The sequence below is a fragment of the Gossypium hirsutum genome, chromosome A05 (genome assembly GCF_007990345.1).
Source record: "Gossypium hirsutum isolate 1008001.06 chromosome A05, Gossypium_hirsutum_v2.1, whole genome shotgun sequence".
Taxonomy (NCBI): domain Eukaryota; kingdom Viridiplantae; phylum Streptophyta; class Magnoliopsida; order Malvales; family Malvaceae; genus Gossypium; species Gossypium hirsutum.
In genome coordinates this window covers 13,124,689-13,146,238 of record NC_053428.1, presented here as the reverse complement: position 1 = coordinate 13,146,238, position 21,550 = coordinate 13,124,689, and the positions used below count along the sequence as shown (strand labels likewise).

The 21,550-nt window shown below is 30.8% G+C and overlaps 3 protein-coding genes across 4 annotated transcripts; all 3 read right to left on the bottom strand.

Annotated features, from left to right (window-relative positions):
* Positions 1-7,657: 7,657 nt before the first annotated feature.
* Positions 7,658-9,414, bottom strand: LOC121229365 (inorganic pyrophosphatase 2). Its single transcript, XM_041113489.1, has 4 exons — positions 9,163-9,414; positions 8,933-9,054; positions 8,608-8,815; positions 7,658-8,236 (listed from the first exon to the last, which is right to left on the bottom strand). Exons 1-4 carry the CDS (start codon positions 9,304-9,306, stop codon positions 7,847-7,849), a joined length of 864 nt encoding a protein of 287 aa, XP_040969423.1. The 5' UTR covers positions 9,307-9,414; the 3' UTR covers positions 7,658-7,846.
* Positions 9,415-11,026: 1,612 nt separating this feature from the next.
* On the bottom strand, positions 11,027-16,205 carry LOC121229364 (inorganic pyrophosphatase 2). Of its 2 annotated transcripts, none has more exons than XM_041113488.1 (4): positions 15,952-16,199; positions 15,709-15,830; positions 11,972-12,179; positions 11,027-11,595 (listed from the first exon to the last, which is right to left on the bottom strand). In XM_041113488.1, the coding sequence occupies exons 1-4, from the start codon at positions 16,093-16,095 to the stop codon at positions 11,206-11,208; spliced, it is 864 nt and encodes a 287-aa protein (XP_040969422.1). In that variant the 5' UTR covers positions 16,096-16,199; the 3' UTR covers positions 11,027-11,205. The 2 variants fall into 2 exon arrangements, with proteins under 2 accessions (XP_040969422.1, XP_040969421.1); XM_041113487.1 differs by lacking the exons at positions 11,027-11,595; positions 11,972-12,179 and adding exons at positions 14,550-15,139; positions 15,407-15,614 and having other exon boundaries at positions 15,952-16,205.
* Positions 16,206-19,504: 3,299 nt separating this feature from the next.
* LOC107906116 (inorganic pyrophosphatase 1) lies at positions 19,505-21,299 on the bottom strand. The gene is made up of 4 exons (XM_016832994.2): positions 20,931-21,299; positions 20,591-20,712; positions 20,304-20,505; positions 19,505-20,076 (listed from the first exon to the last, which is right to left on the bottom strand). The coding sequence occupies exons 1-4, from the start codon at positions 21,066-21,068 to the stop codon at positions 19,726-19,728; spliced, it is 813 nt and encodes a 270-aa protein (XP_016688483.2). The 5' UTR covers positions 21,069-21,299; the 3' UTR covers positions 19,505-19,725.
* Positions 21,300-21,550: the final 251 nt, after the last annotated feature.

Here is a 21,550-nt window from a genome sequence, read left to right as displayed (position 1 = left end):
CCAAATTTCTATAATTAAGTTTTTAGAAAAAGAAAAATGATATGTCCGTAGACTTACGGACGATTATGAGTGGTTGGATTTTTTCATTTTATAATTAAATTTATGGTTTAAATTTTGGGTAAATTAAAGAATAGATCACCTAACTTTTATAAGTTTTTATTTTAGGCACTAAAAATAAAAAATCTACAAATTGAGAATTGTCGTTAACAATCATTTTCATTTTAATCACCTAACTAACTTTATTAAATTTTCATTCCAATCGTCTTTTTAATTTAATGATGCACTCATTTTAGTTATCAACTTTAACAAAGTTTTATTTTGATCACGTATTTATCTTTTAAAAATTAATTTTATTTTAAAAAATTTTGGATTTTATAAAAAAATTGAGTTATTCAATTGTGGGATCAAACCTAAGTTATTTCCTATGATTTTTTTTTAAAACCAAGTTTTTTTTCTGGAAAACTAAAAATTAATTCTAAAAAAATGAAATGAAACTAAAAGGATAAAATAGTTTTCTTATAAAAACTCAAATAATTTTTTAATTCAACACTTATTTTAAATAAAGAAATTTTATAAATAAAAAACTTAAATACCCTTAATTATATTTTTGAAATTTTAATACATTTTATATCACATATAATTATATAAATAATTAAATAAAATATAAAATAGTTGATTGAGTCTTAGCTCGATTCACATGGGTATTATTATCAATGCAACGAACACGTGACCTTGAGTATGCTGAAGCGCATTATTCTCTTACCTATGAGTTGGGGATGGGCTATAGTTAATTTTAAATTCTGTATAAAAAAACTGACATAATCAAAACCTAAAATAAAATTATTAAAAAATGAAATACAAAACTAACTCACAACTATTTATCATTGGTATTAGAGGTGAGCATGGGCAGCGCCGGGCTCAGCTAAAAATTTAGGCCCGTTTGCTAAGCCCAAGCCAGGCATTGCCCAAAAAATAGGTTTAAAATTTTGCCCAAACCTGACCCGGATAAAAATGTTAAAACTCTGGCCTGACCCGGCCAGCCCATATTAATTTTTATATTGTTTTTTATAATTTTAAAAAATATATAATACATCAAAAATACTAAAAACATCAAAATAAATATTTCTTTAACAAATTAAAAATAAATATTAAAAAAAATATGTATACTTAAATAAATAGATGCAACTTAACCAGCAAATGTCTTTAAAATAATAATAAAATTAACAATAAAATAAGTTTTATATAGTATCAAAAAATAGCAACAAAATAGTAATAACATAATAGTAAAATGGTAACAAAATAGAGAGCAAACAACAAAAAAATAAATTTTTTTGTCATTTACTGAATTTGGGCTGGGCTGGGCTCGGGTAAAAAATGTTTTACTCAAGGCCTGACCTATTTTTTAAACGGGTCTATATTTTTATCGAAGTCTTCTCACATTTTGTGCCGCGCCCATGATAAGGTGGAAGAAAAATCAAGTTTTTTTTTTAAATAGAAAAAAGTTATTGAAATTGTCGAGTAATGTCCAGACCAAGAAAAAAAACTGCTCACACCGAGATAACTGCCAAATAATTTTCTAAAAAGAATGTCTGTGTTGTGAAAAAGTAGATGAATTTTCATAGTGAATTGAAAGTGACACTTAATCTCAATCACTCTTTTTTATAAATAGTATAGATAGATGATGTAGCCTTTTAGACGAATTGAAACTGTATGCACTTAATTGAAAATTTCTTTTAAGTACTATATTGTGAAATAAGGTATAATTTAGGGGTTAGATTCGTATATTAACCCTTAATGAAACCCATAATGAAACGCAGATAAGAGGAAAAAATGATAGCAGTAAAAGTTTTATGAAAACCTTGGTCTTGGAGATTGTATTTTGTTATTTCTATTGAATAAATGAATAATTTTATTATTGTACATTAAAATAAAAGTATAAATTTATCTTTTTATTAAAAGTTTCGTTAAAAGCATTATTGATACTCTTATATTAGAATTGTGCTATATTTTATCCCTCTATTAAAAAATAGTAAATTAATTCATATACATTAGAACAAAAATCAATTGATCATTTTGTTAAATATTCTATCCATTTCTAGTAGTAAATTATTAAAAATTATAAAATAATTTTAAATTATTAAAAAATATTAAAAACAACCTTCAAAATTATTTATGGATGTCCAACTCAAATAATCCTAGAGAATCTCATTTGTTCAAGTTTCTTATAAAAATTAATAATTATAAAAAATTATAAAAAAAAAGTATTATATTTTTTAAAAAAATATGAAATATTTAATGAAAGAGTTAAGTTATATCTTTTTCTAATATACAAAAATTAATTTACTTTAATTAAATTATAAAAAATTAAATACAACCTATTTATTAAGACAGAATTTTCATGATACTGTTAATTGGATAAATATAAGTTAAAAAGAAAGAATAGCGACGAAAACTTTAATATCGAAAATACCCTCGGACTTGTGGAATTTGAAGGGTTGGGGATTAGGATTTTTGAGAGGAGGAAACTGGATTCGAGTAATAACCAACGTCGTCTAGGTATTTGAGAAATTTGGTTATTGAACATGGGAGAAGACGTTACCCATATTTTTTACATGTTATAACGAAAAGATCTAACAAGTTAGAAATTAGTAGTTTAGGAACAGAAGTAGGCTAGGTGGAGCACAATCACAAATGAGTTTACTTTCCCGAGCTGCCGCGGACACTGGCTACCCATCAAGAGGTCCGTTCCAACATTCACTTATGCCTCATCGTCCCACATTAACTCTACTCAACACTATATTATATCATCAAGTAACAGATATATTTATAAAAAATTTACATAAAAATCATATTATTTTTAGATTTAAATTTAATTATGTGTAAACAATAGCTTGGTACAAAAGTATTATATTGTAAATATAAGAATTTCAGTTCAATTTTAAGTAATTCTCTTCTCTCCCGCATTATAGAAAAAATTTAATCATGTGTATGATTTTTTCTTAATTTTATGTAAAAACATATAAAACAAATTTATACAATAATTAAATATTTTAATAATTTCTTAATTAAGTTGCGAAGTGATCAACGAATAATACTAATTTAATCAATATTTAGTATAATTAAATATTTTAATAATTTCTTAATTAAGTTGCGAAGTGATCAACGAATAATACTAATTTAATCAATATTTAGTATATAGTATGCATACTTAGAATAAAATAGATAATTTTTTTATTAGGAAATTGCGAATCAACAGTAATTATTACAGTGCTCTCTTTTCCGTCTTGTGTACTTGTCATTTGTAGTGTAAGAGAAGTTCAGATTGTTGAAGGTAAAATTACTTGTAGTAATCGAATTATTGAATGTATATTGTTGGGTTATGAGTATATTTCATTATTTTGTTTGACTTGTTTGTCTTTAATGCAAGCTTTTAGTTAACAAGATATAAATTATTTAAAAATACGATTTATTAATTTATTTTTATAGAACTCACTTCCTTTCTATTATTATTTACTATATAAAAGTTGAAAGTTACAATATAACCTTTGCATATTCATGTAATAAATTAATTTCATATATCATTTTTCTCGTTAAAAAGAAAAGTTAATTTGTCAAAAGTTTCACATTATTATAAAAAGAAGTAAGATTATTTAAAAAATTTATGCTATCGAAATTATTTTTATTATAGATTTTAATCGTATATATTTTTTTTAAGCAATGTCTAGAATTACCCATAGCCCCTCACTCATAAATAGAAAGATAGATTGGCGAGACTTTTTGGTGATATAATTTCATCAATTAAAAGTTATTTAACTAACATGAAAGTTGATATTAAGTTTAGTAATTTAATAAAGATTTGTGACTGTATAAAAATTATGCTAAGTTTAGTGACTTAAAAGGGAAATTACTCATTTTTTCCGCTTAAAAGTTAATACTCACGCTGGGAAGACCGTCCGTCAATCACAAACATCTGTCACCATCAGTCCACTTCCAAATGACAGTGACATTTTCCGTTTTCTCCGCGGCACACGTTATCAACCTCAAACCCCCACCTCTTCTCTGCCCCACTTTGTTTTAAATTAACAACCGTTGGTCTTAATTTTGAGCTAATAAATGCTAAACCGCGACCAGGAAACATTTATGCCAAGTGTCATTAGTCCGGCCTCCTAAATTAAATCGTCGGCTAAATTACTTTCTAATTGTATTAATTTATTAAAATATATATGTATTTAAAAATGTGTAACATTTGAACTTCAAATTAGTGATTAAATTGAAAGAAATGAAAAATACGTACGACTTAAAAACAAAATTAAATTAAATAGAGTTACAAAATAAATGAATCATGAAATAAAAGGTACACCAAAAACACCATCCAATAAACAATGAAGTTGAATCTGTAAACAAAAATAGCTTTGTTGTTCTTCAAAACAATTGAGTGCAACTTTCATCCCACTTCATCTAATTGTTGTAACTTGGTGTTTTCTTATCTCAATTGCCTATTCTTTTCCATTAACAATTTGTTTGATGAATTAGTTCATCCTCCTTGTTTCGCTTCCATCACCATTCCCTTCAACCCATACAGAAAAACAGAACCACTATTCTACAATTCTCAAAAAACAAATAACAACACAAAATTACCATTGTTTTTCAATATGCTTAACATCAATAATATTATCTATTTTTTTTCCAACCCTATACAGAAAACTTTCAAACACTTTATTGGATACCTACAATCTTTGACTTTTCAAAGATGAATAGTGGCAGAAAGTTGGCACACCGAAAGTAGAAAGTAAGATTAGTTGGCATGGGATAATTGCAATTTTGGTCCCTAATTGTATAGGGACATTGCAAGTTGATCCTTAAACCTCAACTATAAATAGGCCTAACCATTTCTTACTTTCTTCATCCTACACTTGCTATTCTCTACTTAAGGCAATTGTTCTCTCTCCCTATTTGTAAATTTCACTTGTAATTTTTGGAGTGAAATATATTTGGTAGTGCCCGAGGACGTAGGCAAAATTTGCTGAACCTCGTTAAAATTCTAGTGTTCTTTATTTTTGTTCTGCATATTTTGCAAGTGTCATTGTAGTGATTTATTATGCTATTAAATTATGATAGAGGGATATTCTGGCTAGGAAAGATCTGGTATGTAAGCGATCCTCGTGATCCACCTCTCTTTCCTGGGAATTGAACTTAGTGTGATTTTTCAGTACAATAATTTTACTCTTTCACACGCTTCCGCGCAACACACTTATTCACATAAATCTCATATTCATTTCACAAAGCATAAGTACCCAAACTGAATTTAATCAACAAATAATTAGACAAAATATCATCTCCTTAAATTTGGAGCATCCAAAATATTTTCTTCCTTCGTTCCAGGTAGTGTTGGAGCTGCATATTGGAGCCCTAAGCCCAAAATGGCAATATACCGCATATTTATCCTTACCTGGTTTTGCGTTTGAGATGGATGGAGAAGGCATTTTCTCCCTTTTCTGTTCTTATGGATTTCTCAATCTCTTCAAGCTATGGGTTCTGAAACCCTGTACCTTGACTTTGGAAATAATTTTGAACTTTGAAGAGCATATAGAGCATCGGGTTTCATATGGATGAGGAAGATGGTGAAGATGATCGGGTTCCAGAAAAAATGGAGTTAGGGTTTCGTTTACTATTTTAAATAAAGTTGAATTTCCCCCGTAATTTTTATATAATAATGACACCATTGTTTACTTAAAAAAAACTTTTCGACGACGCTTTCACGCTCGTTATAAAAAAAGTATCAAAATGATTGATGGGAAAAAAAAAATTTGGATATTAGATTGAGATAAAAAATACCTATCAACTTGAGAAGAGTTACAAAGTTTAGGGGCCAAATGCATATTTAAACTTTTTTTAAAGATAAAAATAAAAATATGCATAAGTTAACTTTAGTAATATTAAAGTCTCAAGACTCAAAATGCAGAATTAATAACTTTGCGTTTGAGGAAGAAAAGGTTAGAAAGTATAAAGGACAAATGATCGATGTTATTATCTATTAACGAGTTTAGCCAAATATTCCTTCTAATTACGATGTTTTACTTCATATTGTCTTCTTCTAAGTATATATACATTTAAACAAATACACTGTGCATTGTCTTTATTGAGGACAAGCTTTGGAAAATTCGTGACCCATGTGCGTAACACTTATGTTTGTAAAAAAATTCAGGGTTTACCAGACATATACATATTTGGATTTATAAAGATATAGTGTGCAGGGTTCTCTTATTACCAGTTTTATCAAAAATGGATAAGAAATTAAAGCCCAATGAATATCTAATAAAATGCTGCTCAAATCTATATGCTTTTAAACCCATCAGAGCTAACTATTTTGGATAAAATGAAATATTTCAATAAATAAAAATATACACCTTCACTTACGGGAAGTGATTGTATGAAACTGTGTAATTTCACGTTATCTTTATCCATTTTCAATAGGAGAATGACAAATGAAATTTTTAATAATGGTAATCGACTAGGTTACCAATTCCCGAATTGATTAGTTCATACGATTCAATCAAATAAATTATTAAAATTATAAAAAAAATTTAAAAATAGAGAAAGTTGGTACAACTAGTTTCTTTAGCTTGGTTCACAGGTCAGTCAATTCAACCCTAATCTTCAGACTAACACCGTGGTCGACCTAGTTCAAAAAACATTGGTTTGATTGATAAATAATTTCTTCGATCTCATGAGGCCGAGCAAGGAAGTGTTGAAGTTTGAAAACAAAATTAATTGCCATCGTCTTGACCTCGAGAGGGTGAATTTTGAGCATTATTGGCATTGTCAAATATTATAAAAGAAGAAAAAAGAAAAAAATATGTAAAAGAAAATAAAAGTATTTATTTAAAAGTTTGTATGACGTGGTAGCCTATTATTGGCTAGAATGTTTTTAATAGATATAACAATTTGGTGTAAAATGGTAACAGAAGAATAGTTTATGTATACCTCCTATGACAAAAAATTAAGTACCAATATAAGAAAAAAAAGGCATAGTTTAAACACTAATAATCAAAAAAATAAACTTAATGATTTAATTAAAGAAAGTATCAACTTAAAAAAATTATTTATCATGATCTAAAGTTACAACTTCTGTTTAAATTCCATATAGTTTTTATTACTCGTTGGTTATGCTTTTTTTTTTCTTTTTATAATTTAGACAGAAAAAATTCTAAAACATCAAAACTAGATAGAAACCAAGTTTTTCTTGAGGTAGTTCAGGCCGATGAGTACTTAATTATTGATCCATTAATCTCTCTTGACAAGAGAAGGAATTTCTTATACCAAGAAATAAATAATAAATTTATTAAATGTAAAATTCAATATTATTATATGAATTAATAAAATGAAATTAGAGGATCTAATTTCTAAACCAAGAATGTTGCCAATGGCATGGTATGGTTATTTTAAGTGATGGACAAAAAAATTAGGAATAAGTTTTTGTCTTAAAACTTGGGTCCACTTTGAGTTATGATTGGAATCAATATTTTGGTACAAATAATACACAGTTTCAACAAAACCTACGAATCTAATTTGGTTTGCAGTGATATCTTCTTTTGGCTAACTTTTATTTACAAATATTTCAACCACTCTTAAATTAAGGCCATGACACGTCTTGGGGTCAAAAAAGAAGACTACCCTTTTTTAGATTAAAAATATGAATAGAATGTTATTTCAATAAATAAAGAAAAATACACTTCCACTCAATTATTTGACGTTTCCTACCATCAAAACTAGAGATTAATTATTGCAATAGTAATATTGTAGGAAGCTAAAAGACATCAAATTCATTTGTGATTTTGACTTTCAACTAATGAAGAACGGGAAGGGCCTGGGGGAAGGCTTCATGGCCGGTGGTGACTGGCAACGCCATCGTATTTAGTTTGCAATCAACTGAATAGAGCTGACCAATATTGGCATTAGTGTTGTTTCCGTCAATGGAAATAATCCGGCTAATAAGGCGGAGCAATACACTTTTAAACTCCTCCCCATCGCTCCATTCGTATATTTGTGCCTTAATTAGACTCCTGTTTTTGCAAATCAAGTCCCAAACTGGGAAATCTTTCCTTGGCATCACATAGTCTCCATCACCAAGCTTCAAAGTTGGGCAGAAGTCACCGAGCCCATCACCAAGGTAGATTATTGTTTTCTTTTGGTCCTCCATGCATAGAGATGCTTGGATCTTTTCAATCACAATACCCTATATTTAAGAAAGGAAGGGTCAATTACATGGAAACAACTTAAGATGATAACATAAAATAAGTTACGTTAATTATCATAATTTAATTTGGACTTTTAATTTCAATTCGTTCACGTAAAATTTCTCAAAAATTATGCGATTTGTCATCATCCTCTAAAGATTATCATGCAGGAAACCAAGTACAGATTTAAACTTTTAAAGGAAGCTTTTTTGTTTCCAATCGCATGTTTGATGGTGCCATTGTTACTAGCTATCCCCTTGTCCCTCAATGATTAGGTGCTTATAATTGGTACATAATAAAATAAATTGTAGATATGGGGCCATTGTTATTTATTAAGTTTTAAGTTGAAAAAATTACAATACATATATACCTTGCACATATTGGGAGGGCAGCTGGGATGATCACATCCGTGAGATGATTTGGTGAAATCATGGTGAGGAAAGATCCTTAGCCTGCCTTGTTCATCGACAAACCCAGGGTTTGTATTGATCTCCGAAAAGCATTCCTGGAGGCCATGATGCTCCAAAATTGTGTCGATGAAGAAGGTGTTTGCGTCGCTTACAATCTTCAAATCACATCTGAAAGACAATATCAATACCAAAACATTTAGTTTCTTATCGTTTCCCAGTGAGAAAACCTGACATGCAGAGGAAAGTTCCATATAAACAAAGATAAAAGAAAATATGCATACATACCCTAAGGCATGAGCGGATTTAATGGCTTCGATGATTTGGAGATGTATTGGAGTTCTTTTTAGAACGGCTGCAATATCCTCAATCGTTGTTCCTTGCGAATGAAGTTCTTTCATCATTCGATCCTGTAATAATTTTGACAATGATATAAACGACTGAATTTGATTGGAAAGAAATGAAAAAGAAATTAAGAACATGCAACATAAAAAATAAGAAATTAATTAAAGACTAACCATAAGAGAATTCCAGGGCATGGTGGGAAGAAGCTGATTGAACAACTCGGTGGCGCCCAACTCATCAACCACCCAATTGTCACTGTCACAATCGATAATCGTTTTATCGAAATCGAAGATCACAACTATGTCTGATGCTGCCATTTGTGATCAATGTATGAAGCAAAAAGAAAAATAAAAAAAGTTTCACACACGCAGAAAAGATAACAAATCAAGAGAAGGGCTTTACTATATCAAATTTGTGTGATAATGAGAAGGTATTTATATAGATGGATGAGGTGCTGTTATTGCAATGGTCACATGGATGATTTTGGAAATCAAGGGTTGGGATTCATAGTCAAGGGTGGTCTCTTTAGTCAAATTTTATGTCTGGTATTTGTTGTTTGGAAAGTTCCTAAAGGAATGGGTTTTGTTTTTCAGACTCCTTTTTTTGGTGGGATATTGACTCTTTGATTTGCTGTCTATTGAAAGATGAAAAATTCAAAATTTGATGTTTTTTTGACTATTTTGTTGTTAGTCAACCTCTCTGTCGTGGAAAAAAATGCTGGAATATTGGTAATATGCCAAGTCAAAGTCCTTTAAAAAAGAGAAAAGATATAGGTATGCTTAATTTATTTGAATTTCTCAATATACTTTTATTTTATGAGGAAGTCAATAGGAAGGTCAGAAGGTCTCGTTATATGTCAATCAAGGGAGCCGAAGGGAAGCTACCATTTTCTGCTACTTTGAATAGCTAAATAGACTTTCAAAAATAAAATAAAATAACACTGAAGAGAAGAATAAAACATACGCGGTATTAGGAAGCTAAGAGGTGTAATTATATGACCTTCAAAACTAAAATAAATCCAAACCCTAAAGGAGCAGTAATTAAGATTTTGTGTTCACGTATTAATGATGAAGGTAGGTTTGACATAATTTTATTTTTAATTTGTAAATATAAAGAGTTAAATTTATTGAAATATTTAGAAGTGGAATTATATTGATAGAATATGTAATTATTGAGAATTAAATATGTTATTATACGAGTTAAAAAAAAATTTCGTAAGACAGATGACCAAAACAGAAATAAATACAAACATTAATATCTAAATTAAATTTTTTTTATATTGAAATATCAAAATAAAAGCACAAACATAATTAAATTACCATTAATATAGTTTCCCTAAAATAAGTCCCTTAAAGTATTTATAATAAGTAGCAGTCACGTGGGATTAAAGGCAGTCCAATCCATATAAACAAATAAGAAATGTTGTGGGTGTGTCATCTGATATTTTTCTGCCCTGGGACTTTAGTGGGTAATTATAAATTAAACTGTCCACCCAAAGACCAGAGTGTTTTCATGGTTGACACTACTATTTTATATTTGTTCAACGTAATTATGTGTAAGTCACGACTTGTGTTTGAAATCCAAGTTTCCATTATTCCTTGCTTATGCTTCTGTCTTCTTTTTTCTCTGTTATTTTCAGAAAATTTTATAAAGTATCATCGCTACAAACCCAGCTCTTCACGAGGTAATATAGGCTGATGAGTACCTAATTGCTAATCCATTAATCTCGTCGGACAAGACAAGGAATTTCTTATATCAAGACTTATTATTGTTATTTTCAAAATGGATTGTATGGATTAATAAAATTATAGTATAGTGGGTGAAAAATTTATACATGAATTTTAAAATAATATAATAAATATAATTTTAATTGAACTATAAATTTATTGCAACTTTGTCAAAATAATAAAGAATTTTACAATTAAATTATACTCGGAATAAATTTTTATCTTAGAACTTGGATCTTCTTTGATTTATGATTGGCACCAATATATTGGTACAAATAGAACACGTACGCTTACATTTCTTTCAACAAACTTTTTTCGAGTAATAAAATGAATAGGATTTTATTTCAATAAAAAATATATAGTTCCACTACAATTACTTGACGTTTTCCTACTATTGAAACTAGAGAGTACTAGTTAGTGCAAGTCTGCAATAGTTATCCTAAAAAGCTAAAAGACATCAACTTCATTGGCCATTTTGACGATCAGCTTCTAATGAAGAACATGAATGGCTTGAGGGAAGGTTTCAGGGCCGGTGGCGGCAGGCAACGACATCGTTTCTAGTTTGCAATCAACTGAATAGAGCTGATCAATATTGGCACTAGTGTTGTTTCCCTCTACCGAAATAATTCGGCTAATAAGGTGGAGTAATACAGTTTTAAACCCCTCCCCATTGCTCCATTCACATATTTGTGCCTTAATTAGACTCCGGTTTTTGCAAATCAAGTCCCAAACTGGAAAATCTTTCCGTGGCATCACGTAGTCTCCATCACCAAGCTTCAAACTTGGGCAAAAATCACCAAGCCCATCGCCAAGGTAGATTATTGTTTTCTTTGGGTCGTCCATAGATAGAGATGCTTGGATCCTCTCAATCACAATACCCTATATTCAAAAAAGGATTGGTCAATTACACGGGAAAGAACTTAAGATGATAACATAAAATAAGTTGCAGCTAATTATCATGCTTTGGAGTTTGGATTTCATTTCGTGCACGTAAAATTTTCCAGAAATTATGTTATTTATCATGATCCTAAAGATCGTTCCTCTAACTTCGGGTCAAAAACTAATTAAATAATTTTGTTTTGCATTGCAGGAGACAAAGGCAACTTTACAACTATAAAAAGTTTTTTTTTTTTCTTATGTCATTTTATTTATTTATTTATTTTTGAACAATTCTTATGTCATATTTGATAGATGCATAAATGGGATCATTGTTATTTATAAATTTTTTAGTTGAAAAAAATTACTATGTGCGTACCTTGCACATATTTGGAGGGCAGCTGGGATGCTGACATCCATGAGAAGATTTGGTGAAATCATGATGAGGGAAGATCCTGAGCCTGCCTTGTTGATCGACAAATCCAGGGTTCGTATTGATCTCCAAAAAGCATTCCTTTAGGCCGTGATGTTCCAAGATTGTCTCGATGAAGAAGGTGTTTGCATCGCTCACAATCTTCAAATCACATCTGAAACACAATATCCACACCAAAACTTTTAGTATTTAAAATTTTTTCCTAGCGAGAAAACCTGACATGCAGAAGAAAGTTCAATATAATAAATGAGAGAAGAAATAGAGCTTCGACGATTCGAGGATGTATTGGTGATCTTTTCAGAACAGCCGCAATATCCTCAATTTTTGTACCTTTAGAATGAAGTTCTTTCATCATTTGATCCTGTAATAATTTAACAGTGATATGAACAAGTCTAGTTGTTTGATTGGAATTAAGAAAGCAAACAGAGCAAGAATATACATAAACCAAGAACATGCAACGTGAAATACAAGAAATCAAAGACTAACCATAAGAGAGTTCCAGGGCATGGTAGGAAGAAGTTGATTGAATAACTCGGTGGCACCCGACTCATCCACCACCCAGTTATCACTGTCACAATCGATAATCGTTTTGTCGAAATCAAAGATCACAACTATGCCTGATGCTGCCATTTGTGATTGATGTACGAAGCAAGGAGAAAAAAGAAGTTTTGCACTCGCAAAAAAGATAAGAACAGAAAAAGGCTTATCTATTTGATCGAGGGTTTTACACAAAATAGTATTTGATAAAATAGAACAAATAATAGGGTATTTGTATAAGATAAAGTAGGTGTCATTGCCTTAACTGCCTCATGGATGGTTTTGGAGATGAAGGGTTGTGATTAATTAGTTGTCAAGGGTGGTCTGTTTAGTCTAATATTCTATGCCTGGCATTTGCTGTTTGGAAAATTGGGTTCCTTTCTTTTTCTTCTTTATTCTTTTTTTGGTGGAATATTGTCCCTTTGAGGTGCTAACTATTGAAAGATCAAAATATTGTGGCAAGAATGTTGGGAATATGCCAAGTCAAATGCCTTTCGAAAAGAAAAAGGTCTTCTTAAAACGTATCCACATAACAATAGAATTTATATATGCTGTATTTAATTGAATTTCTTAACTTTCTTTAATTTAAATTATTTTATTTTATGAAATGTCAATAAGAAGGTCTTTGTTACATGTCGAATAATTTCTAGAGCAGTTGTGATGAATTATCCACAGACTTGAATGTTAAAAGATTCGTTTCCATTTTTTAAAACAATTTTATTATACTTAATTCAATTATAAAAAAATTAAAATAACCTAAACTTCAATAAAATAATTCAAAATTTATAATTTTATATCTTTTTACTTATTACAATAATTAATAACAAATGTAAATTGAGTTAAAACTTGATGGAATATGATATTGTGAGGGAGCCGAAAGGAAATTTCTTGATAATGCTACTTTGAAATAGCTAAAGAGAGGAATAATAATAGGAAGCCAAGAGGTGGAATTATGTGACTTTCAAAGGTGTAGAAAGTAAGAACACATACATTTTGTATAATAAGTAGCAGTCACGCGGGATTAGAGGCAGTCCAGACCACTATCTAAATAAATAATCAAAGTTATGGTGTAGGTGTGTCCTAGACTCGTAGCCCTCCTTTTTTTGGTAGAATAAACAGCTGAAGTTTAGAAAAACTCAGCCGACACCTTTAAAAGCAACCGGCTACGCATCTGAAGACATTGCACAATCCTCCTCCAAAATGTTATTGATCGCTATTAGTGGTGCAGAATAGATAACCAATTGGTTAAGAACAGTCGCAATCGTTCCATCCTGTGATTCGTCATCTTGCTCTCAACTCACGTATCTAATTTGGTATATGAATTTTGCAGTGATTTTTTATTATATAAATAATTTGACATATATTTTAATACACAAATTACATAATATATAAAATAAATAAATATAATAATTTATTAAGAACTTGAAAATGAGTTTGATTAATTCAAATTTTAAATTTTTAAATCTTAATCCGATCTTAAATGGATTTATTTATTTTTACTCGAGTTAATTTCTGGAGTTTAATATTTTTGTCATGCATGATGGCGTACGACTATACCCTCACAACGCATTTAATTCCATCCATATTGATTCTTTTCTAGTTGTTGTAGCATTTCCTCCTGTACTAGACAAATTAATACAATAAGCCCTGACATTTGTATTGCCTCCACTCTTTCAAGCCATTCGGTATTTTTGGCCAATAGAGGTTTTTCATTGCAACTATTCCCAAGTTTCTATCACTTGAGACTCCTTTACTATGTCCATCATATACACCATATCATTAACCTTTATGTTCATATTGCAGGCTACACTAGTTGTGTTGGGATCTAAGATTTGGGAATCGCTTATGTTACCCCCGTCCAACTTATTACTGTTCCAGTGTATCTTTATCCGATAGGTAGATCTGCTTTTGAAGCAACCAAACTCTATTTATTCTGTATATTAGAATCCCTAATGGTACAATATGTAACGAAATTGAAGTTATAAAATAAAGGGACAATAATAACCTTTTTAGATCAATAAAATGAATTACATGTTATTTCAACCCAAAAAAAAAAAATACACTCCCACTCAATTATTTAATGTTTGTCTACGGTCAAAACTAGATATTAATTACTGCAATAGTAATCTTAGAAAGCTAAAAGACATCAAATTCATCAGTCATTTTGACTTTCAACTAATTTGGCTTCTAATGAAGAACGGGAAGGGCCAGGGGGAAGGCTTCATGGCCTGTGGCGACAGGCAACGGCATCGTTTCTAGTTTACAATCAACTGAATAGAGCTGACCCATTTTGGCACTAGTGTTGTTTCTGTCAATGGAAATAATCCGGCTAATAAGGTGGAATAATACATTTTCGAACTCCTCCCCGTCGCTCCATTCGCATATTTCTGCATTAACTAGCTTCCTGTTATTGCAAATCAAGTCCCAAACTGGAAAACCCTTCCTTGGCATCACATAGTCTCCATCACCAAGCTTCAAAGTTGGGCAGAAATCACCAAGCCCATCCCCAAGGTAGATTATTGTTTTCTTTTGATCCTCCATGGACAGAGATGCTTGGATCCTTTCAATCACGATACCCTATATTTACGAAGGGAATTGTCAATTACATGGGAAACAACTTAAGATGATAATATATAAAAAGTTGCAGCTATCTAATCATACTTGAAGTTTGGATTTTATTTCGTGCACGTAAAATTTTTAAATAATTCAATTTAATTTTGTCATGCAGCAAACAGAGGCATCTTTACTACTTTAATTTTTTTCCTGTATCATGTTTAATACATGCATATATGGTGTCATTGTTATTTATGAATTTTTAAGTTGAAAAAATTATTATGTATATACCTTGCACATATTGGGAGGGCAGCTGGAATGTTGACATCCATGAGAAGATTTGGTGAAATCATGGTGAGGGAAGATCCTCAGCCTGCCTTGTTCATCGACAAACCCAGGGTTCGTATTGATCTCCGAAAAGCATTCCTTCAGGCCGTGATGCTCCAAGATTGTCTCAATGAAGAAAGTGTTTGCGTCGCTCACAATCTTCAAATCGCATCTGAAAGCCGACAATGTCCACACCAAAACTTTTAGCAGTTAATTTTTTTCGTAGCGAGAAAACCTGACATTCAGAGAAAAAGTACAATGCATACCCTAAAGCATGAGCCGATTTAATAGCTTCGATGATTCGGGGATGTATTGGTGATCTTTTCAGAACAGTCGCAATATCCTCAATTCTTATACCTTGGGAATGAAGTTCTTTCATAATTCGATCCTGTAAGAATTTTGACAATGATATTAACAAGTCTAGTTCTTTGCTTGAAAAGAAGGAAAAATAGATATATGCATGTAAACCAAGAACATGCAACATGAAAAACCAGAAACCAAAGACGGACCATCAGAGAATTCCAGGGCATGGTGGGAAGAAGTTGATTGAACAATTCAGTGGCGCCCAACTCATCAACCACCCAGTTATCGCTATCACAATCGATGATCGTTTTATCAAAATCGTAGATCACAACTATGCCTGCAGCTGCCATTTGTGATCGATATATGAAGCAATGAAAGGAAAACAAGTTTCAGGCTCGCAAAAGAGAAAGGGGATAGCTATTTGATGGAGTGTTTTAAGCTGTCAATATTCAATTTGTGTGATGAACAAAACAAATGATGGGGGATATATATACAAATGGATGAGGTGTCATTGTCTCAACCATCTCATGAATGATTATGGAGATTAACGGTTGTGATTAGTTGTCAAAGATGGTCTCTTTAGTCAAATACTATGTCTGGTATTTGCTGTTTGGAAAGTTCCTAAAGAAATGGGTTTTGTTTTTTTTGTTTTTTCACACCCTTTTTGGTTGAATATTGGCCCTCTGATTTAGCGACTACAGGGAGATCAAAACGTGATTGCTGTATAGCTTGATTTTATTGACTGTTTTGTTATTTAGCCAACCTCTCTCGTGGGAGAAAAAAGGCTGGAATATCGGGAATATGCCAAGTCAAATTCCTTTATAAAAAAAAGTAATATCGGGAATATGCCAAGTCAAATTCCTTTAAAACATGTCCTAGATTACGTTTAATTTAAATTACTTTATTTAATGAAAAGGTGTTGTTACATGTCAAACCCCGCTGTAAATTTTATCCCACCCAAATATACAATACCAATTTATGATAGAATTTAGAAATTGCCCCACAATATATCCATACACTTCCATGTTTGTACAAACGCTGTCAGGATCCTCATTTATATAATAAACAAATAAACTACAAAAATGTAAATCAATATTTCTTTTTTATTTAATCACTTAATTTTTTAAAATAAAATATTTTCATCAATTTTTATTTTTTTATTAGTCTAATAATAAATTTAATTATCAATGTTTACAAAATTTTCCATTTTAATTTAAATTCTAAAAATTTCAATAAATTTAACCCTCAAATTTTAAAAAAATTGTCAATTTAGTTCTATTTCTAAATAAATTGATAAATTAATTTTTGGTCCTTTACAAAAATTAATAATTTAAACTTCTTAATCCAAAAATCTTAACTTTGGGTTTTAAATTTTTATAATTTTATCGTACTCCAACATAAAATTTCTAACATAATTTTTGGTATTGATTGTTTTTATACATCTTGTTTACCAACTCAACAAATGAAAAGGGGGAAAAAGAAATGAAAAGAACATCATATGGTAATGATATTTAAAACGTTACAATTGATGAAACAAAATTAATTGCAAATTTTTGACAAACAAAAAAATTTCTATACTGAAAATAGAAAAAAAAGCGAACTTAAATTTTTATCTCTAAGTTTAAAACAAAAGATAAAATTATGGGAAATGGATAGATTAGTTAGTAATGTAATATTTATAATATTTTTTGGTTTAGATGAGAATTTTTAATGTTGATAGGGAGGCGAAGGGAAGTTTCTTTTTTAATGGTACATTGAAATGGCGAAAGGAGGATTAGTAATGGGGAAGCAAAGAGGTGGGATTATATGACCTTGAAAGCTGTAAAAAGTGAAGTGTATGTATTTAAATAAATAAATAAAACTATTCAACGTATATATTGACGTGAAGTTACAACTCGTGTTTGAAATCGGTTATGGCTTTTTCCAGAGAAAATTAATAAAACATAAACTTTACAATCCAACATTTTCATTTCAATAGGTGGAGGTTACTCAGGCTGTTGCCTACTGTATTACTAATCCATTCATATCCTATGCTAACAACATATAACATTTTCTTAATTTTATTAAATATCACTCTTTAAAATAATTATATGAGTCAAGAAATTTAAATTTAAAAGAATAATTTACATGATAAATAAAAATGAACAGGTACCAATTTTAGAGGTGTTTATGGGCCGAGATATTCAGCCCGGCCCGGACTGAAAGCCCTCTCGAAATGTGAAAGGGCTTGGGCAAAAATATAGGCCTGAAAAATGGGCTTGAATAAAAAATAAGACCCATTTAAAAAATGGGTCAGGCCTCGGGTAATATATTTTTAACCCGGCCTAGCCCGGGACCAATAAATGGACATGATTTTTTAGTTGAGCCTGACTCGAACCTGGCCCAGCCTGGCTCAGCCCATGAACATCTCGAGGTACCATAATGAATGCAAGTTGCAAAATACAATCTATATTTAATCCAAAATGTTGTCAATAGTAATCCACACATAGTTACGTCTCTTTCAATTAGATATACTTATGAGTTAAATTATCTGTTAAAAAATATAAGATCAAAAAATGAGTTCAACTAAAAAATAAGGTCATTTTCTAAACAAGTCGGGATTTGGACAGAATTTTTTGCCCAGGTCGAATCAAAAAATGAGTTCAATCTATATATTTTTTTTGTATATTCAATTTGTTGAAATTTTTTTATTTTAATATTTTTAATGTATTTGATATATTATATTTTTAAAATTTATTTTTATATAAAAATAATAATCTAAAAAATTATTATAATCCAATCGATTCAGGCTCAAGCTTAACGATTTAAATATATGTTAGATTGGACAAAATTTTAAATTCATTTTCAAACTGGACCTAAAATACAGGTCTAAAATTCTATACCATCCCGACCTAACATAATTAGGTCTACTTTCAATAAAACTTACTGCTTTAATCTGGTAACACTCCGCAGTAAAATTTTCTATGGCAAAGTTTGTTTACCATTATGGTAAGTTTGGTATTGGTAATTTTTTAGGTGTTTTAATTAATTGGGAGTGGTTTGAGTGTTTAGTATGTTATATTATTTTTCAGTTAAATGTAATTATGTGCTTTCCCACAAACACTTGAATATGTGATTGAATTTTTTCCTCTATAACATTTAGTTCTTAAACATAAATTTGATAATTTTGCTTATCTTTTTACTTATCTTTCTAACATTTTCTTATTCAACTTGGATTCCATTAAAGATTAATTACATGACACTAAAAAATTTATATAAAATGTAAAACTACAAAAAGATTTAAAATGATAGTTAAATTATAATTATTTTTATTTTTAATTTTTTACAAATAATGATGTAGCACAATCTAAGAATATTATATCATCATATTATAAAAGAATTCAAATTTAGAGATCAAATTAAAAAAAAAACTACCAAAACAACTATTCCTTTATCCCTAAAAGTTAAAAAAAAAAATCAAAATGTAATATTCCTTTGCTCAGTCACCATTAGCATGTGTTTGCCTAGGAAGCTCGGTAGAAGGATTCCTGATTTCTTTTTTTGTTCAGAGGGGATTCTTCATTTCAACTTACCATAAGAACCCATTCCCCTGTAATATTCCTTCAGCATAAAAAGATATCCATTGGCTTTATTTTCTTCTTTTTATTGCTGCATGTCATTTTTTTATCCTTCACATGCTCATAACCTTTCCGTGCCTATAAATTATCTTAACTCTGTTAGGTGATGCTACAACACATTCAGAGATTAGAGACTCTTAAGTGAAGTAAATTTTCTTTAATATATATTTCAAATATTGTGAAGTAATTTTTTTTTAATAAATACATTCTCATCAATCATGTTCCAAAGAATAAAATTGCTTTGGAATCATGAGAAACTTAGAGACCCTTATTTTCAATGTATTTTGGTAAGGGAAGATTAAATCCGTAAATCCCAACAATCAAACCAAAACCCATTGAACAACTTGAGCAGCAACCACACATCTACTGTGGAACAGGCAGGACAGGAGGCAGGGCATGGTTGGATGTTGAAATGGTCTGCAGTTTACAGTCAACAGAGAACAATTGAGCAGAGTTATGTTCAACAGATACCATGTTGATGATATCCAGAAGAACCCGCTCCAGGTCTTCGCCATCACTCCATTCATGAATGTCAGCCTTGATGAGCATAGGGTTCCTGCATATTAATTCCCATACTGGAAAATTCTTCCTTGGCATCACATAGTCACTCTCTCCAAGCCTTAGGCTTGGGCAATAATCCCCACTGCCATCTCCGAGGTAAATGATTTTCTTCTTCCCCTCTAAACATGCTTGAATCCTTTCAATGATCACCCCCTGTAGCAACACAGCACAAGCCAATGTTTAGAGTTGTTAAAACATCGTATTATATTAGTTAACCCTTGTCAAGGTCATCGATTTTATTTATGTCAGAAAAAGGAAGTGACAAATAATATATAATAAATAAATAAATAGATAAATGAAAACTCCAAGCAATTTGGAGTTGGATGAAATTGACTTGTAAATAATAAAAGCTAGAATAAAATTGAATTAAAATATGATACCTTGCACATATTTGGGGGGCAAAGATTGCAGCCATGGGAAGTCTTGGTGAAATCGTGATAAGGGAAGATCCTCAGCCTCCCTTCTTCATCAACAAAGCTGGGATTTGAGTTGAGCTCTGAGAAACATTCCTTCACTCCAAGATGTTCCAGAATGGTCTCAATGAAGAACATGTTTGCATCACTTACAATCCTCAGTTCACACCTAAAAAAAATAAAATTCAAACCATTTCGATTACACCCCAAATTTTCTATTGCAACAAACCATCTGTATAAGAAGAGAAACATACCCTAAAGCATGAGCTGATTTAATAGCTGGGACGATCCTAGGGTGGATTGGAGATCGTTTCAGAACCTCAACAATGTCATCAATGGTTGTTCCTTGTGCATGCATCTCCTTCATCATCGTGTCCTGTAATTGTTTACCACCAAATAAGTAAATGCCTCAAGATGTAAACATGGAGTTGGATTTTTATTTTATATTTTACTGTCTGTTCTCTTGTCCTCAATGGATTAGGTGCTTGTCACTTTGACAAGGTTCAAGAGTTGGTAAGCAAAAGAGTTTGAATACTTTTTATTCAAATGGAAAACACAAACTAAGAGAAGTTGCAGGGGATTGTTATGGTTTACCATGAGAGTATTCCAGGGCATGGTGGGAAGAAGCTGGTTGAACAAATCGGTAAAGCCCAATTCATCGACAACCCAGTTATCGCTGTCACGGTCGATAATGGTTTTATCGAAATCGAAAACCACAACAATTCCAGCCATTTTTTTCCCAAACAAAGAGAAAGAAAAGAAAACTTCAATAATCCCTTTTTTCCTGGAAAAGGTTTCTGAATGTGTTGTAGTGTCACCTAACAGAGTTAAGGGTATTTATAGGCACGGGAAGGTTATGAGCATGTGAAGGATATAAAAACGACATGTAACAAAAAAAAGAAAAAAAAAAAGCCAATGGATATCTTTTTATGCTGAAGGAATATTACAGGGGAATGGGTTCTTATGGTAAGTTGAAATGAAGAATCCCCTTTGAACAAAAAAAGAAATCAGGAATCCTTCTAGCAAGCTTCCTAGGCAAACACATGCTAATCTGATACAACTGCTTCTGAGCTACTGGTTTTGGTACGAAAAATCCTGTGCGTTTGATCAGATGACTCTTGTCTTGTCGGTCAATCAGGTTTGACCAAGGTTTATTGTAGAATTAAAATAATAAAGTGGTGGGAATTGAACCGAAAATTGGGAGGAATAAGGGA

What these genes read in the sequence shown, in the direction of transcription:
- LOC121229365 (XM_041113489.1), bottom strand. Translation starts at nt 9,306, where the DNA reads ATGGCAGCATCAGACATAGTTGTGATCTTCGATTTCGATAAAACGATT. An exon ending in TGCCCTGGAATTCTCTTATG is followed by an intron (nt 9,055 to 9,162) that starts GTTAGTCTTTAA and finishes AAATTATTACAG; the next exon opens with GATCGAATGATGAAAGAACT. An exon ending in AAATCCGCTCATGCCTTAGG is followed by an intron (nt 8,816 to 8,932) that starts GTATGTATGCAT and finishes ATTGTCTTTCAG; the next exon opens with ATGTGATTTGAAGATTGTAA.
- LOC121229364 (XM_041113487.1), bottom strand. Translation starts at nt 16,095, where the DNA reads ATGGCAGCTGCAGGCATAGTTGTGATCTACGATTTTGATAAAACGATC. An exon ending in TGCCCTGGAATTCTCTGATG is followed by an intron (nt 15,831 to 15,951) that starts GTCCGTCTTTGG and finishes AAATTCTTACAG; the next exon opens with GATCGAATTATGAAAGAACT. An exon ending in AAATCGGCTCATGCTTTAGG is followed by an intron (nt 15,615 to 15,708) that starts GTATGCATTGTA and finishes GTCGGCTTTCAG; the next exon opens with ATGCGATTTGAAGATTGTGA.
- LOC107906116 (XM_016832994.2), bottom strand. Translation starts at nt 21,068, where the DNA reads ATGGCTGGAATTGTTGTGGTTTTCGATTTCGATAAAACCATTATCGAC. An exon ending in TGCCCTGGAATACTCTCATG is followed by an intron (nt 20,713 to 20,930) that starts GTAAACCATAAC and finishes AAACAATTACAG; the next exon opens with GACACGATGATGAAGGAGAT. An exon ending in AAATCAGCTCATGCTTTAGG is followed by an intron (nt 20,506 to 20,590) that starts GTATGTTTCTCT and finishes TATTTTTTTTAG; the next exon opens with GTGTGAACTGAGGATTGTAA.